Consider the following 16,043-nt stretch of genomic DNA (forward strand, 5'->3'; position numbering starts at 1 on the left):
AAAGTACCCACACCTATAATCCTAGCGCTATGGGAGGCTGAGGTGGGCAGACTGCTTGAGTCCAGCAGTTCGAAACCAGACCGGGCAACATGGCAAAACCCCATCTCTACAAAAAATACAAAAATTAGCCGGGTGTGGTGGCAGACACCTGTAGTCCCAGCTACTTGGAGGGCTGAGGTGGGAGGATCACTTGTAGGGAGACCCCCCGAAAATATTGCTACAGAATAAAAGATGAAATGCTCCTGATTATTGTAAATACAAAATTGCACGCAAGATTGTGTAAAAACAACGCCAGGTTGGGCTGCCAGAATGAGCCAAAAGCACGTGATGTGCTTCCCCCTGCAGAGAGCCTATGAATGGACGTGCAGTCAGGGAGGTTTCACATCACTAAGATTCCTATCCCAGAAAAGCAGATGTTCATAGCTCTGGGAATGGAATGTGACCCTTGTGGAGAGCCTATAAATGGATGCATGAGGGGCAGCTGTTCATATGGTTAAGATAGGGTTATAAACGCCCTTATCTTGCCACGGCTCTTGTAGGTCTCTTCAGGGGTAAGGCATACTACCTTCTGAGAATCTGTGGTCTAACCAGTTGTCTAGCTTCACGTCCTGTTTCTATTGATTGTTTGCAACCAGTTTTTGCTGCAACTGTTACTGCTGATTAATATCTTGCTAAACATAGGTTATGGATAGACTGTGTTTCTGTTTTAAGGCTCTGTTAGAAATTGCTGATGCACACACTATATTGTAAATTCTTATCTCTGTATACTCTACTTCTGCATACCGATGTTATGTTAAAGAATACTTCATCCCCATGTGACCATCTCACCTCATAATCAAACGACCCTAAATCCCTCACTAACCTACGCCCACCCTCACTAAACTTAATAATAAATGCTGGTATATCCAGTGCATCGGCAGCATCGCAGGACCAGAAGGCGGTGACTGCACCCCCGGACCCAACTTTCACTATCTTGTGTGTGTCTTTTATTTCTCGACCTGCTGATCCGCCTGGGAACAAAGAAAGAGCCCCGTTGCATTGCGGGCTGCTGGCCAGATCCCGCAATAATCACTGGAGCCTGGGAGGTCAAGGCTGCAGTGAGCTGTGACTGCACCACTGCACTCCAGCCTGGGTAGCAGAGTGAGACCCTGTCTCAAAAAACCAGGCATAAAATTGGCACTAAAAATTTATTCAATTAATTTTGATATTATATTTCACAGATCAAATGTCAGAGAATTTTAGCATGGGAAGGAATCTCGTGGACGATCTAGCTTGCATTCCTTTACTTATACTGGAGGAAAATGGATTCCCCTCTGGTCTCACAGCTGAGTCTCAATCAAGTCAGGTCTGGGATTTACATACCCTGACTCCTTCTCACCTCTCCGTGCTCTCCAACAATGCTCCCATTAACCACAAGGCACACACAATAATGCCCAGTCTTCAGAAGGCGCAAGTCCGTCTCAAATGTAGAGCTGTCTTGGAATTACAGTGCTGTTCTTGCCACCCAAGCTTCAAGTGGAACTCACCTGTTTTTCTCGGAAGGAACGCTTATTTTTTGACCGGACATTCTGGCTATACCGCATCATCATAAAGTTCTTCTGTTTTTTCTTCTCTTTATTTGTCGAACTGGAAAATGGATTTGTTTTGGTTTTCTTCCTCATAAATTCTTTTCGGTCTGTCTTTCCAGCCTACCAGAACAAAAAGTTTGATATTTCTTCTTCAACAACATACTTTAGGAGTCATCTAATCAACATTAATGTCTCCTCTGTGTCAGAAGCTCTACTAGGTGCCAAGGGCACAAAATGGACAGGACACAGTCTTTGCTCCTTGGGACCAAGAAATGGCCATACAGTATTATAACGGAGCAAGGGGAGCTCGGCGGAAGAAAAGTCATAATTTAGCCTGGTGAGGTCAGGGGAACTTCCTAGAAAGGGAGACAGGTAGACTTTTTTTTTTTTTTTTTTTTTTTTGGCAGGATGAAGGCATTCATGGTAAGGGAAAGGAGGGGAAAGACAGAGCATTTCTGGAAGAAGGGACAGTACACACAAAGGTGTGGAGAAAGGACACATGGAAGACAGGATGAGGTGGAACTAGGATGGGACGGTGTCTCGAACAAGTGGAGATACAGAAAATGATGTTGGAAATGTAGGCAGGACACAATCATGAGCAGCCACAGCACTAGCCACAGGCAGACTCCAACTGGCTCTGGCTTTTCACTGGTGACTGTAAACACACTCCTACTTTTCTCTTAGCTTTGATAAATATAGTGGCTTCCCAACAATACAGACATGTAATACTGCCTTCCTGTGCTCTCTACCTTGTTTTGAGTGGTGGTTACATGGCTATATACGGTTGTCAAAACTCATCTAACTGGCTGGGCGCAATGGCTCATGCCTATACTCCCTGCACTTTGGGAGGCTAAGGTGGGTGGATCACATGAGGCCAGGAGTTTGAGACCAGCCTGGCCAACATGGCAAAACCTTGACTCTACTGGGCGTGGTAGCAGACGTCTGTTACCCCAGCTACCTGGGAGGCTGACGCAGGAGAATCACTTGAACCTAGGAGGCAGAGGTTGCAGTGAGCTGAGATTGCGCCACTGCACTACAGCCTGGGTGACAGAGAGAGACTGTCTCAACAAACAAACAAACATACTAACAAAAGCAAACCCAAACAAAACCCCTCATCTAACTGAACACCTAATATCTGTACATTTAATTTCTGTGTTAATTATACCTTTACTTAAAACATTTTTAAAAATTGCCATTCTGTGGCTATACAAGTTCTGGCTTGTTTCATTTTATTTGCTTTCTGTTTAAAAACTAGGAATGATATGCTCACTCACCATTGCAGTTGCTAGTCTTGTCTCTTTGTCAGACTTTGGCTTTTTATGAAGGCGTTCAATGTCCCGAAGAGAAAGTAATTCACCCCTGGGGTGAGGGAAAAATAACACATGAAACAAGAATGGAATTCTGTTTCCTGATGCTTTCATTACCACATGAGCTGACTGAAGTACTAAAGTGGATGTGCCATTTTACCTGGGCTCTTCATCACTGTCTATTTCAATGTATTTCCTCTTCTGGGATTTCCCAGGGGCAGCATCAAGTTCTTTTCTCATTTGGGCCATGCGGATTTTCTGGAAGTCTTCCTGAGTTAAAACTCGGCTGGTGCTGATGGCTGCAGCTTTGGCTTTCCGCTCCTCCATGGGCATGCTGTTCAGCTTCTTGGACTTGAAACCACACAAGGGCTTAAATGGCTATCAGCTCAAGTGAGAGCTCAGCCATTTAAATTGTAGCCTCCCAACAAGGCCCAGAATAAACTACATCTTAATAAACATCAGGGTATAAGATGAAATTTTCAGACTTACGATTTCTTGCCGTTCTTCATCAGAAGAGTGTTGCACATCAATCCATTCGCCATCAGCATCCTCCTCCTCACTGAGACTCGTACTTTCCCATCCATCTGTGTGAAAAAAGCAAACTCACTACTGCCATTTTATGTTGCACATTCAACATAAAGTTGAGATGAAGCAAGCAACAGAAAAGTAATAAACCTTGAACAGATACATTATTAACCAAGAACTGAGCAACATTTATTGTTAAATAAGCAACATGCATTTAGTTAATCTAAGGAATAGGAAATATGCACTGATCAAGTATCTACCATGAATCAAAACCTTACAATCACTCTCTCTAACCCTCATGACTCCAAAGAAAAGGAACAGATGCTCAGAGTTAAGTAACGTGCCCCAAGCCACACCGCTAAAAAGGCATCCTACACTGAAATCATGAAAATCATGTCTACCTTTAGGGTCATGTTGTTTCAACTAAACCAACTGTGTCCATCAAAACTGCACTTGTACATTTATCCTGGCCACGCAGCAAGCATCTAACTTGTCCTATGCGTGTTACCCATGTATGAGAATCTAGTTGGTCATTCAGACAACTGAGGTAGAAGATTTGGGATGTTAAAGAATCCTGAAGACACCTCAATAAAAAGTTATCAGGCTTCTTAATGGAGCCACCACAGTTTAAGTTTTCTAAATCACAGACACTGCAATCTTTCCGTGACTCCCTACGATCTTTAAGACAACGTGCCAGCTCTTTTGTCTGGCATATACATAACCAAGTATGAAAAGGTCTCCAAACTCTATCTCAAGCCTCCTGTCTTTCTATGTCCCACCTTGTATCCTACATTCTAATAGTTAGTTCCCTAAATCCTTCAAGACTTTGCTCACACTTTGCCTGGAAAGTCCCTGCTATTCTAGCATTCCTTGCCAAGTACCTGGCTCATCAGTCGCCATCTCTCCAAAGCCCCTTTAAAAAAAAAAACAAAAAAAAACTTCCGAGGTGGACCTGACTGCTCTCCTGTCCTTATGCCCCCACCTACTCCAATCATAAATCCTGTTAACACTTCATTCTTCAGCTCTTTGAAAGTCCTCTAGAGCAGAAATAATACCATTCATCTTTGCACTGGCAGTGGCTGGCTCACAGCAAATGCTTAAGAAGCCTTTGCTGAAATAGGCTGGGTGCACTGGCTCACGCCTGTAATCCCAGCACTTTGGGAGGCCAAGATGGGAGGATCACTTGAGGTCAGGGGTTCAAGACCAGCCTGGCCAACATGGTGAAGCCCTATCTCTACTAAAAATAAAAAAATCAGTCAGACATGGCTGTACACGCCTGTAATCCCAGCTACTCAAGATGCTGAGGCAGGAGGATCGCTTGAACCTGGGAGATGGAGGTTGCAGTGAGCTGAGATCATACCACTGCACTCCAGCCTGGGCAAGAGTGAGACTCCAACACGGGGAAAAAAAAAAAAGATTTGCTGAATAATGAATGAATGGACAGGAAGACTACACGACTCTGGAAATTACAATGGAGTTCCTCGAGTATTTTCCCACAAATTCAACATGTATTCTCCTTCAACAAGGAGAATTTTGGGGGATTCCTCTAAGGGCTAACCCCCATAATTTTTTCTAGGCAACAAACACAAGATCATTGTCTTACTCAAGCACCAAACAGCATGCCCTTGGATGAGGCAGCCACCCTGAAGGTCATGAAAAGGCATTTCCTATGCTACAACATAAGTTCCCCAAGAGGAGGAACCATGCTCAATTGATCCCCCATACTTCTAACAGTGCGTGGCACATAGTCATTGCTCTATAAATATCTGCTGAATGAATGTTCAAACAGTATACAATTTAAAGGTCTGCAGAGATACTGCAGGAGTGTTTTGCCCAAAATAAGGGTGAAATAAAAATCAACCTTCATCATTTTCAGCATTCTCTTCTTTCTCAACTTCCAGAACTTCTGCTCCTGGAATGTAATCTTTAGCATCTAATTCTCCATATTCTTGTACTCTTGCTTCTATGGAGGCCTCTGTAGGCTTACCCTAAAAGAAAAGAAATTGTTTGTAGTAAGTTGCTTAGATCATAAAACCTTAATCATGAAAGGTATTCTCTGAAATTATGAATTTATTTTATTTATTTATTTGAAGACAGGGTCTTGCTCTGTTGCCCAGACTGGAGTGCAGTGGTACAATCGCAGCTCACTACAACCTCCGCCTCCTGGGCTGAAGGGATCCTCCCACCTCAGCCTCCCTAGTAGTTGGTAAGACAGGCACGCACCACCACACACAGCTAACAAAATTATGAATTTAAAAGGGAGCACTATAAAAAATGGTGGTAACCAAATGACAGAAAAAGTTTGCTTATGTCTCAGATCAAAATAAATCCCCAGCCAGCAATCTGTCCACTATTTTCTTGCTGTGTTTTGATCTAGATCAAGACACTGGTAGTTATTAGAGAGTAACTGCTCTAATTTTTTAAGTCTTGAAAAACGTCATCTCTCTTTCTGTTACATACATGCATCCCTCCTCCCTTCCAACTTGAAAGAGGTAGTATCTGGCTGTGGAATAGCCTGTTCACAATACTGGCATCAGCTACTGACTGATCTTTGAGATTCCAATCTGTTAATAACATTAAAAGCTTTCAAGCTGAAACAGCCTGACAGGTCTTCAAGACACAGTCATCATCAAGGAATATGTGCAAACTACAAAATATTCGGGGCCATGGTATTTGATTCCAAGCTTAAAGAATACAACCGTGGGCATCATAACCATGTAATCATAACACAAGCATCATAATTACTAAAATTCTAATCGTAGGAAATTTCTCTCAGTTTGTGAGACCATAACCTTTAGACCAACCTAAATGTGCTTTACCTACCCGGAATTTCTTCTGCAGCATCTGAGGATTCAGTGTTCGGAAGAGGTGAATCAAAGTTCTAGCAGACATCATTACATCTGTAAAATAATACTTTTAATTAGAAATTCTGGCCCAAAGAGTACAATGAGGTAAAAAGGAGTCACACTGTACTCTTTGGTGTGTAGAGAGTAACATGCAGCCTACTCTTATCCTTGTGTGTTTTATACTGAGCCAGGTCTTGGAGAAGTTCTTCAGTCATGGCCAGAGGACATCGAGCTGTTATCTCCTTTATAGCATTGATTCTAGAAAAAGAAAAAAAAGTTTAAAAGAGCCCGAATAGCAATTTTTTCATGATTCAACATAGGAAGACTTCCTAAAAAGATTAACTCAAAAGGAAAACACGTTGGGTTTTATATAGCTTAGGTCTCTAAAACTGCAGCATGTTAGAGAATGTGAGGTAGGCAGCCTTAGAGGGCTTTTATTTCAGTTACTGCCATTTCCTCTATTGGTGGAATAAGGAACAGTGTCCGGCACGCTAAATCAGAGCCGCATTTACTTGCCAACTCTAAGAAGAGATGGGACTAGCTCCAATAAGAAAGGTTAAGGTCTTTAGGGCTATTATCCTGCAATATTTTCCAAGGAAAATAAAAAGCTGCTGTTCAGCATATCACTTACTTATCGGGACAGATTAGACAATCCTTAAACCAGTGATTATACTCATTAAGTGTTTTTTAATCAACTGAAAGGGCTACTAAATTGCCCTAGGAAAAAAGAGTGCTTCAATAATAAATCACTTGTTCCAGCGTTCTATGGTTTGAATGTTCCCTCCAAAACTCATGTCGAAATTTAATTGCCACTGTAATGGTTTAAAGAGGAGAGACTTTTTTTTCACTGTTTTTATTATTATTATTATGCTTTAAGTTATAGGGTACATGTGCACAACATGCAGGTTTGTTACATATGTATACATGTGCCATGTTGGTGTGCTGCACCCATTAACTTGTCATTAACATTGGGTATATCTCCTAATGCTATCCCTCTCCGCTACCCCAACCCCACGACAGGCCCCGGTGTGTGATGTTCCCCATCCTGTGTCCAAGTGTTCTCATTGTTTAATTCCCACCTATGAGTGAGAACGTGTGGTGTTTAGTTTTCTGTCCTTGCGATAGTTTGCTAAGAATGATGGTTTCCAGCTTCATCCATGTCCCTATAAAAGACATGAACTAATCCTTTTTTATGGCTGCATGGTATTCCATAGTGTATATGTGCCACATTTTCTTAATCCAGTCTATCATTGTTGGACATTTGGGTTGGTTCCAAGTCTTTGCTATTGTGAATAATGCCGCAATAAACATACGTGTGCATGTGTCTTTATAGTAGCATGATTTATAATCCTTTGGGTATATACCCAGTAATGGGATGGCTGGGTCAAATGGTATTTCTAGTTCTAGATCCTTGAGGAATCGCCACACTGTCTTCCACAATGGCTGAACTAGTTTACAGTCCCACCAACAGTGTAAAAGTGTTCCTGTTTCTCCACATCCTCTCTAGCACCTGTTGTTTCCTGACTTTTTAATGATTGCCATTCTAACTGGTATGAGATGGTATCTCATTGTGGTTTTGATTTGCATTTCTCTGATGGCCAGTGATGATGAGCATTTTTTCATGTGTCTGTTGGCTGCATAAATGTCTTCTTTTGAGAAGTGTCTGTCCATATCCTTCACCCACTTGTTCATGGGGTTGATTTTTTCTTGTAAATTTGTTTAAGGTCTTTGTAGATTCTGGATATTAGCCCTTTGTCAGATGGGTCGATTGCAAAAATTTTCTCCCATTCTGTAGGTTGCCTGTTCACTCTGATGGTAGTTTCTTTTGCTGTGCAGAAGCTCTTTAGTTTAACTAGATCCCACCTGTCAATTCTGGCTTTTGTTGCCATTGCTTTTGGTGTTTTAGATATGAAGTCCTTGTCCACGCCTATGCCCTGAATGGTATTGCCTAGGTTTTCTTCTAGGGTTTTTATGGTTTTAGGTCTAACATTTAAGTCTTTAATCCATCTTGAATTAATTTTTGTATAAGGTGTCAGAAAGGGATCCAGTTTCAGCTTTCTGCATATGGCTAGCCAGTTTTCCCAGCACCATTTATTAAATAGGGAATCCTTTCCCCATTTCTTGCTTTTGTCAGGTTTGTCAAAGATCAGATGGTTATAGATGTGTGGTATTATTTCTGAGGGCTCTGTTCTGTTCCATTGGTCTCTATCTCTGTTTTGGTACCAGTACCATGCTGTTTTGGTTACTGTAGCCTTGTAGTATAGTTTGAAGTCAGGTAGCGTGATACCTCCAGCTTTGTTCTTTTGGCTTAGGATTGTCTTGGCAATGTGGGCTCTTTTTTGGTTCCATATGAACTTTAAAGTAGTTTTTTCCAATTCTTTGAAGAAAGTCACTGGTAGCTTGATGGGAATGGCATTGAATCTATAAATTACCTTGGGCAGTATGGCCATTTTCATGATATTGATTCTTCCTATCCATGAGCATGGAATGTTCTTCCATTTGTTTGTGTCCTCTTTCATTTCGTTGAGCAGGGGTTTGTAGTTCAAAGAGGAGAGACTCTTAAGAGGTGATTAGGCCTAATGTTATCTTGGGAGAAGGTCCCTTATCACCAGTGAGTTATAAAAAAGTGAGTTTGGCCCTCTGTTGGTTCTTGTGCTCTCTTCCCCTTGTGCCTTCTGCCAACGATGCAGCAACGAGGCCCCCACCAGATGCCAAACAGATACCAATGCCATGCCCTTGGACTTCCCAGCTCCAGAACTAGGAGCCAGATAAATTTATTTTATTAGCAGTACAAAGTTCAGGGTGGGAGACCAGAGGAAAAGCACTTAGATTGCTAATCAATTATTCATCTGTAAAAGTAAAACTGCTAAAAAACAAAAATGCTAACTAGAAGGACAAGTATCTTTTCTCTGGCTCCCTTCTCAAAATTCTGACCAATAAAAAAATTATCAAGCCTCCTAAAAAGACTGAAATAAATTTTAAACCAATTTTCTAGAGGTGATACTACCAGCTACAATCTTAATCTTGGTAACTTATAGCAAATCTAGTCCATTTAACAATGTATCTTCTGCCTCCAACCAGATTCTACATACCCTACTGTCATGACTTCTCCAGAGTTCTTGTCGGTAACAAAATTGTTTGCCACAGTCATAAGCAATGATTGAATAATCTGAATTGGAAACAAAAAAGAGATGGGTGTTGGTTAAATGTCTGCATACACAAACACTTAAGAATGAAAGGACAATATATTATTCATAGTGGAAAACCCAGCCCTCCACCTTCAGTTTAGGAGTTGGAAGTAATCAAGATTAAGGAAGACAGATGAAAACACTCTACTTATGAATTCAGTGTTTTTCTTGGCTATCCTCAGACTAAATCAAAGAAAGGAATTACAAGCTTTGAAAAACAATCTCTATAAATTTACTAATATTCTTGACCTCCCCTAGTTATACAAAATTTGCTTATTAAAGAAAATCAGAATTCTAAACAACTTGTCCGAAAGAAACTTCACTTTTTATGAGATGTACAACCGAACTTCTGTGTAGATCTCCTTAAGAGTTAGTGTCTCTTCTATCTATTAAAAGAAGAAAACAGTGAGGGAAGAGGTAACAGTAACCCTTGTGGGAAAAATGACCCTTGTTGTGGGAAGTCAGGGATCCCGAATGGAGGGACCAGCTGAAGCCATGGCAGAAGAACATAAATTGTGAAGATTTCATGGACATTTATTAGTTCCCCAAATTAGTACGTTTATAATTTCTTATGCCTGTCTTTACTGCAGTCTCTGAACATAAATTGTGAAGATTTCATGGACATGTATCACTTCCCCAATCAATACTCTTGTGATTTCCTATGCCTGTCTTTACTTTAATCTCTTAATCCTGTCATCTTCGTAAACTGAGGATGTATGTAGCCTCAGGACCCTGTGATAATTGCGTTAACTGCACAAATTGTTTAAACAATATGACATCTTGAAAAAAGAACAGGGTAACAGCGATGTTCAGGGAACAAGGGAGATAACCATTAGGTCTGGCTGCCTGAGAGCCAGGCGGAACAGAGTCATATTTCTCTTCTTTCAAAAGCAAATAGGAGAAATATCGCTGAATTCTTTTTCTCAGCAAGGAACAGCCCTGAGAAAGAGAATGTGTTCCTAGAGGTAGGTCTCTGAAATGGCCGCTCTAGGGACATCTCTTTTACAGTTATAGATAAGGGATGAAATAAGCCCCAGTCTCCTGTGGCACTCCCAGGCTTATTAGGACGAGGAAATTCCCGCCTAATAAATTTTGGTCAGACTGGTTGTCTGCTCTCAAACCCTGTCTCCTGATAAGATGTTATCAATGACAATGCGTGCCCGAAACTTCATTAGCAATTTTAATTTCGCCCTGGTCCTGTGATCTCGCCCTGCCTCCATTTGCCTTGTAATATTTTTTTTTTTTTTTGAGACGGAGTCTCACTCGGTCGCCCAGGCTGGAGTGCAGTGGCACAATCTCGGCTCACTGCAAGCTCCGACTCCCGGGTTCACGCCATTCTCCTGCCTCAGCCTCCCGAGTAGCTGGGACTACAGGCGCCCGCCACTATGCCCGGCTAACTTTTTGTATTTTTAGTAGAGACGGGGTTTCACCGTGTTAGCCAGGATGGTCTCGATCTCCTGACCTCGTGATCCGCCCGCCTCGGCCTCCCAAAGTGCTGGGATTACAGGTGTGAGCCACCGTGACTGGCCTGCCTTGTAATGTTTTATTACCTTGTGAAGCATGTGATCTCTGTGACCCACACCCTATTTTACACTCCCTCCCCTTTTGAAAATCACTAATAAAAACTTGCTGGTTTTGCAGCTTGTGGGGCATCACGGAACCTGCCGACATGTGATGTCTCCCCCGGATGCCCAGCTTTAAAATTTCTATATTTGTACTCTTTCCCTTTATTTCTCAGACCATCTGACACTTAGGGAAATAGAAAAGAACCCATGTTGAATTATCGGGGGCAGGTTCCCCCGATAGACCCTGAAGTACCTAACAGTAACACTGTCATCCATGCCCTAGGTCCAGAAGTCAGGTTACAAGTTCTCACCTCTGGGGGTACTAGGTGATGAGATGCTTGTGCAGCAAACAGAAGGATCTTTGTTACTTCTGAAAACATAAGAGAACAGAAAGGTCATGGTGAGTGTATCACCCTGCCTCTGAGGACCACAGCAAACATGGCAAGCACATTCTGGTCTAAATGGTATTGCTGCTTATTCCACCTGGAACACTCAATCCCCAGATATCTGCTTGGCTTATCCCCTCACTTTCTTCAGGTCCCTGCTCAATAGCTGCCTTATCAAAAAGTCTCTCCTGACCACACAATCTAAAACAGAACCCGTCCCAACATTCCCTATTGTCCTTATCCTGCTTCCTTTTCCTTCAAAACACTTATCTTTACCTGGACATATTATATATAGCACATCTACATCTGCCTCCAGATGTAAGCCATGAGAGTAAGGACCTTGTTTTATGTTTACTGTGGAATTCGTACTGTCTTAATGCAGTGCCTGGCATAAAAATCATTAAATAAATACTTGCTGAATGAATGCATACACACGCATACACACACACACACACACACACACACACACACTCTTTTCAAAGGGGCAGCATAGCATAGGTAACAAACAAGGTCACTGGCAAAAGAAGTGAGGTGAATCCTGATTTTCCATTTATTTGCTGAGTGACTCTAGTCTTTTTTTTCCCTTTCTTTGTATACCTCACAGGATTAATGTGAGGATTAGACAAAATGATGCATGTAAGGCACTTAGCACAGTGCTTGGTCCATGTTAGATACCGAATAAATGTTAGTTTCCTTCCTACTTTGGTTCAGGTTCAAAGACAAGAACAATCATCTCTTCTTTCCTGCTTTTGTGTTGTTTTTTATTGAGAATGCATGCGAAGTCAATGTGAGCAGTAAGATCAAATCTTAATATCTATTACGAAGATGCAATAAAAAGTCAAATTTTTAAAAAAGAATTTTCCATGAGTATTTACGGTATTACAAGAAGACTTGCTTTGAGAAACCAATTTGTTGTTGTTGTTTTCTTTTCTTTTCTTTTTGAGACGGAGTTTTGCTCTGTCACCCAGGCTGGAGTGCAAGGGCACAATCTCGGCTTACAGCAACCTTTGCCTCCTGGGTTCAAGCGATTCTCCTGTCTCAGCCTCCTGAGTAGCTGGGATTATAGGTGCCCGCCACCACACCCAGCTAATTTTTGTATTTTTAGTAGAGATGAGGTTTCACCATGTTGGCCAGGCTGGTCTTGAACTCCTGACCTCAGGTGATCCACCCATCTTGGCCTCCCAAAGTGCTGGGATTATAGGCCTGAGCCACTGTGCCCGGCAGTTGTTGTTGTTTTAAAAAACAATGGTTTCTTAAAGTTGAGGATAACGACAAACCCATAGCAAACTCTAGAAAGAAAACAAGGGCTTCTCTCCACATCTCTAATGTAGAGCTCACTGCACTCCTGTCTTTAGTGATTCCAGAACAAAAAACTTTGCATGTTTATTCTATTACCAAGGCCACCAAAGAAACATGGCAAGTGGCAGCTTACCTCTTTGGTGGGGCTGCAGAAACCTTTGCAAAAAGGGATAGAAATTGAAGAGGAAAAGCTGTGGAGAGAAAACCGACTTTAATACTGATGCAACTGACACTATGGAGTTCCATTTCTTCTTAATGCAAACATATCACCAAGCTCAACTAATTGGTGAACACTTTTGTTTTTTTCTCAGTAAGCAATCATGCCCTAGGATGATTCAATATGCTGTATTAACCAAGGCTAGGAACTCACTCAAATGAGGCTATGCTGCTATCCTCATTATGTAAAGGAGGAAGCAAGTATATGCAGAATGAACTAGAGGAAGGAGAGGTAGACAAAATGTAACATTCTTCTACTCTTAAAACTGGTGTGGCTGCAGAAACTAACTTTTTAGTGTTCTAAGGAGAGGGGATTATAGGAAGGAACAGCATTGATACCAAGGCTCCAGAACAACAGACAAGATCGGAATTCAAATCTGAATAGCACCGAGTATAATTTAATCAGCAAAGCTCACGCCTGGTTATATTCTTGTATACCAGTCCAACCACATGGAAGGAGTTGGGTCCAACCACATGGAAGGAGTTACTCTGTGCACCATAATTCAGAGGGAAAACATTAACACTCTGAAGTCCACCTAAACAAAGGTGACCAGGGTTATTAAGGAAATGGTAATGTTTACCTTCAAGAAGAGAAACTGGAAATAAACTGGTCTCTTTCAAGGTATACCAGTTAGGTGGGAATAAACTAATTTTTTCTATTTTAGCCACAAAGCAAAAGTAGGATGGGCCACTGAGAAGTTGCAGGGAAGACTGGTTAAACACAATGATAGATGTTCAACTGTAGTCAGTTGTGAAACTCCAGTATCATTTCCCTCAAACCACGCTTAAATCGCAGATCACTTTTTGTTTCCTATAGAGCTCAAATTCAGTCTGAATGAAATTGCTGCACAAATGTAACAAGAATTGATCCTACACTGGGACTACAGCCATGGAGAAAAAGCAACGTAGTCAGTAAAATGTTAACAGGTTTTTCTCAGAGAAAGAGAACAACTACTTTCACTCATGTGTACTTTCATTTTCAACTTGATATGTCTATATTGTTTGAAAAGTGTTTTTCCTTTCTTTTCTTTTTGTTTTTTTAAATGGATGTTCAGAGGAGCACCAGTCACAAGATCAAAATGATAAGGAAAAACCTTAATGGTCATTTCTTCATGGCTTAAATTTCTGGGTATCTCTTTTTTCTACAATGGCATCTAGTCTAACAGTATATGTAAAGTTCCCATATATATACCACTGAGGAGCTCTTGCGACTAACATTTGTAAACATGACAATTTCCTACTAGAGGGATCTGGAAGTCAGGAAAGCCAAGAAGGGTTAAACAAACAGTGAGATGTAGTAAATCAATTAAAATATGTGCATTATATTGGCTCAAGAAAATGTGTGTGTGCAACAAAGTGAACAAAAAGAAAGTAAAAAAGCAGAACAGGCCAGGCGCGGTGGCTCACACCTATAATCCCAGCACTTTGGGAGGCCAAGGTGGTCAGATCATGAGGTCAGGAGTTCAAGACCAGCCTGGCCAATATGGTGAAACCTCGTCTCTACTAAAAATACAAAAAAACTAGCCAGGTGTGGTGGCGTGCGCCTGTAGTCCCAGCTACTTGGGAGGCTGAGGCAGGAGACTCACTTGAACCCAGGAGATGGAGGTTGCAGTGAGCCGAGATTGCGCCACTGCACTCCAGCCTGGGCAATAGAGGGAGACTCTGTCTCAAAAAAAAAGGCAGAGAATAAAATAGCCTGTCCATAAATGGAATATATGTACAAATTAACATCCACATTACTGCAAAGAAAATGAAGTGATATAAATAGTTATTTTCAGAGATGTTACTCTTCTGTAAATTTTATGTGTTTAAATGTATGAGGGATAAAATCAAGCCACTCCTCTACCTAATGGCTTTTCTTTCACCATGGTAAATTCTACTTCAAACATTCACCAAGAGAAACATAATATAATTCAAACCTCATGAATTCCCACCAATCTGGAGATGAGGTTCATGAGCATCATCTTCACTTCAAACCTCTCCTTACAGCACTCAAGCTGCTTTAGTAGTTTTTCCGCAAAATCTGGCAAGGAGAGGATGAAAGAAGTACATTGTGAGTCCATGGTCTATGTGACATTTATGTAACAGGTGTAGGAAAAGGGAGTAGTTAGATCAGTGAATAGACTGACAAACAGGTGAATATATCAATATATGTAATGGTGCCCAAAGTTAAGTCTTAATAATTCGCAAGTTTTTTAGCATCAACATCTAGAGTGACTGTTTGACAGGTGCTCGCTTCACTTAATAGCTCTCTAGAGCCTTGCTTCTTAAAGGGGTAGTCCACAGACCCAGCAGCTGCTGGTCTACCTGGGAGGCTTGTTGGAAATGCAGAAGCTCAGGCCCCACCTCCCCAGGTGATCTGTATCTACATGCAAATTTGAGAAACACTGATCTACAGCAGGGGTCAGCAAATCTTGCCATACATTAGAGTACTGAGAGCCCCAACGCCCTGCTACACCCCATACCAACTAAATTAGATTCTCTGGGGATAACAGGATCCAAGCATCCGTATAGTTTTTATAAATTCGCCAGGTGAGACCAATGTGTGGCCTAGTTTGAGAACTAGTGTTCTCGAACAAGGTTTCCCAGATTTTTGGTTTCCACAGAGTAGGTTTTGTTTTTTTTTTTTTTTTTAATAAAAAAAAGGACCAACAAAAGACTGCCAGTTTATTTGGTCAAGTACAATGCCCTATTACAATTGTGTTGTTAAAAACATGAATCTCCCCTCCCCCTCCCCCTCCCCCTCCCCCTCCCCCTCCCCCTCCCTCTCCCTCTCCCCTCTTTTTTCAGTCTCCCTCTCCTTCTTTTTTCGGTCTCCCTCTGTTGCCGAAGCTGGACTGTACTGCCGGGATCTCGGCTTGCTGCAACCTCCCTGCCTCGGGCTCCTGTGACTCTCCTGCCTTGGCCTGCCGAGTGCCTGGGATTGCAGGCGCGCGCCGCCACGCCTGAATGGTTTTTGTATTTTTGGTGGAGACGGGGTTTCGCCGTGTTGACCGGGCTGGTCTCCAGCTCCTGGCCTCGAGTGATCTGCCTGCCTCGGCCTCCCGAGGTGCTGGGATTGCAGACGGAGTCTCGCTAACTCAATGCTCAATGGTGCTCAGGCTGGAGTGCAGTGGTGTGATCTCGGCTCTCTGCAACCTCCA

The 16,043-nt window shown here is 42.0% G+C and overlaps 1 protein-coding gene across 2 annotated transcripts in view; it reads right to left on the reverse strand.

Annotated features, from left to right (window-relative positions):
* The window catches only part of SDAD1 (SDA1 domain containing 1), a 44,530-nt gene that overhangs the window by 4,498 nt on the left and 23,989 nt on the right, over positions 1 to 16,043 (reverse strand). For both annotated transcript variants that reach the window (XM_024246000.3, XM_009240100.4), the window contains 11 exons: positions 14,820 to 14,923; positions 12,818 to 12,875; positions 11,311 to 11,369; positions 9,339 to 9,415; positions 6,407 to 6,504; positions 6,224 to 6,300; positions 5,262 to 5,388; positions 3,365 to 3,459; positions 3,036 to 3,226; positions 2,843 to 2,927; positions 1,527 to 1,688 (listed from right to left, as the gene is read on the reverse strand). In XM_024246000.3, coding sequence (XP_024101768.1) covers positions 1,527 to 1,688; positions 2,843 to 2,927; positions 3,036 to 3,226; positions 3,365 to 3,459; positions 5,262 to 5,388; positions 6,224 to 6,300; positions 6,407 to 6,504; positions 9,339 to 9,415; positions 11,311 to 11,369; positions 12,818 to 12,875; positions 14,820 to 14,923 — 1,133 coding nt within the window. The remainder of the gene's footprint in view (positions 1 to 1,526; positions 1,689 to 2,842; positions 2,928 to 3,035; positions 3,227 to 3,364; positions 3,460 to 5,261; positions 5,389 to 6,223; positions 6,301 to 6,406; positions 6,505 to 9,338; positions 9,416 to 11,310; positions 11,370 to 12,817; positions 12,876 to 14,819; positions 14,924 to 16,043) is intronic.

The sequence above is a fragment of the Pongo abelii genome, chromosome 3 (assembly GCF_028885655.2).
Source record: "Pongo abelii isolate AG06213 chromosome 3, NHGRI_mPonAbe1-v2.0_pri, whole genome shotgun sequence".
NCBI classification, from domain to species: Eukaryota; Metazoa; Chordata; class Mammalia; order Primates; family Hominidae; genus Pongo; species Pongo abelii.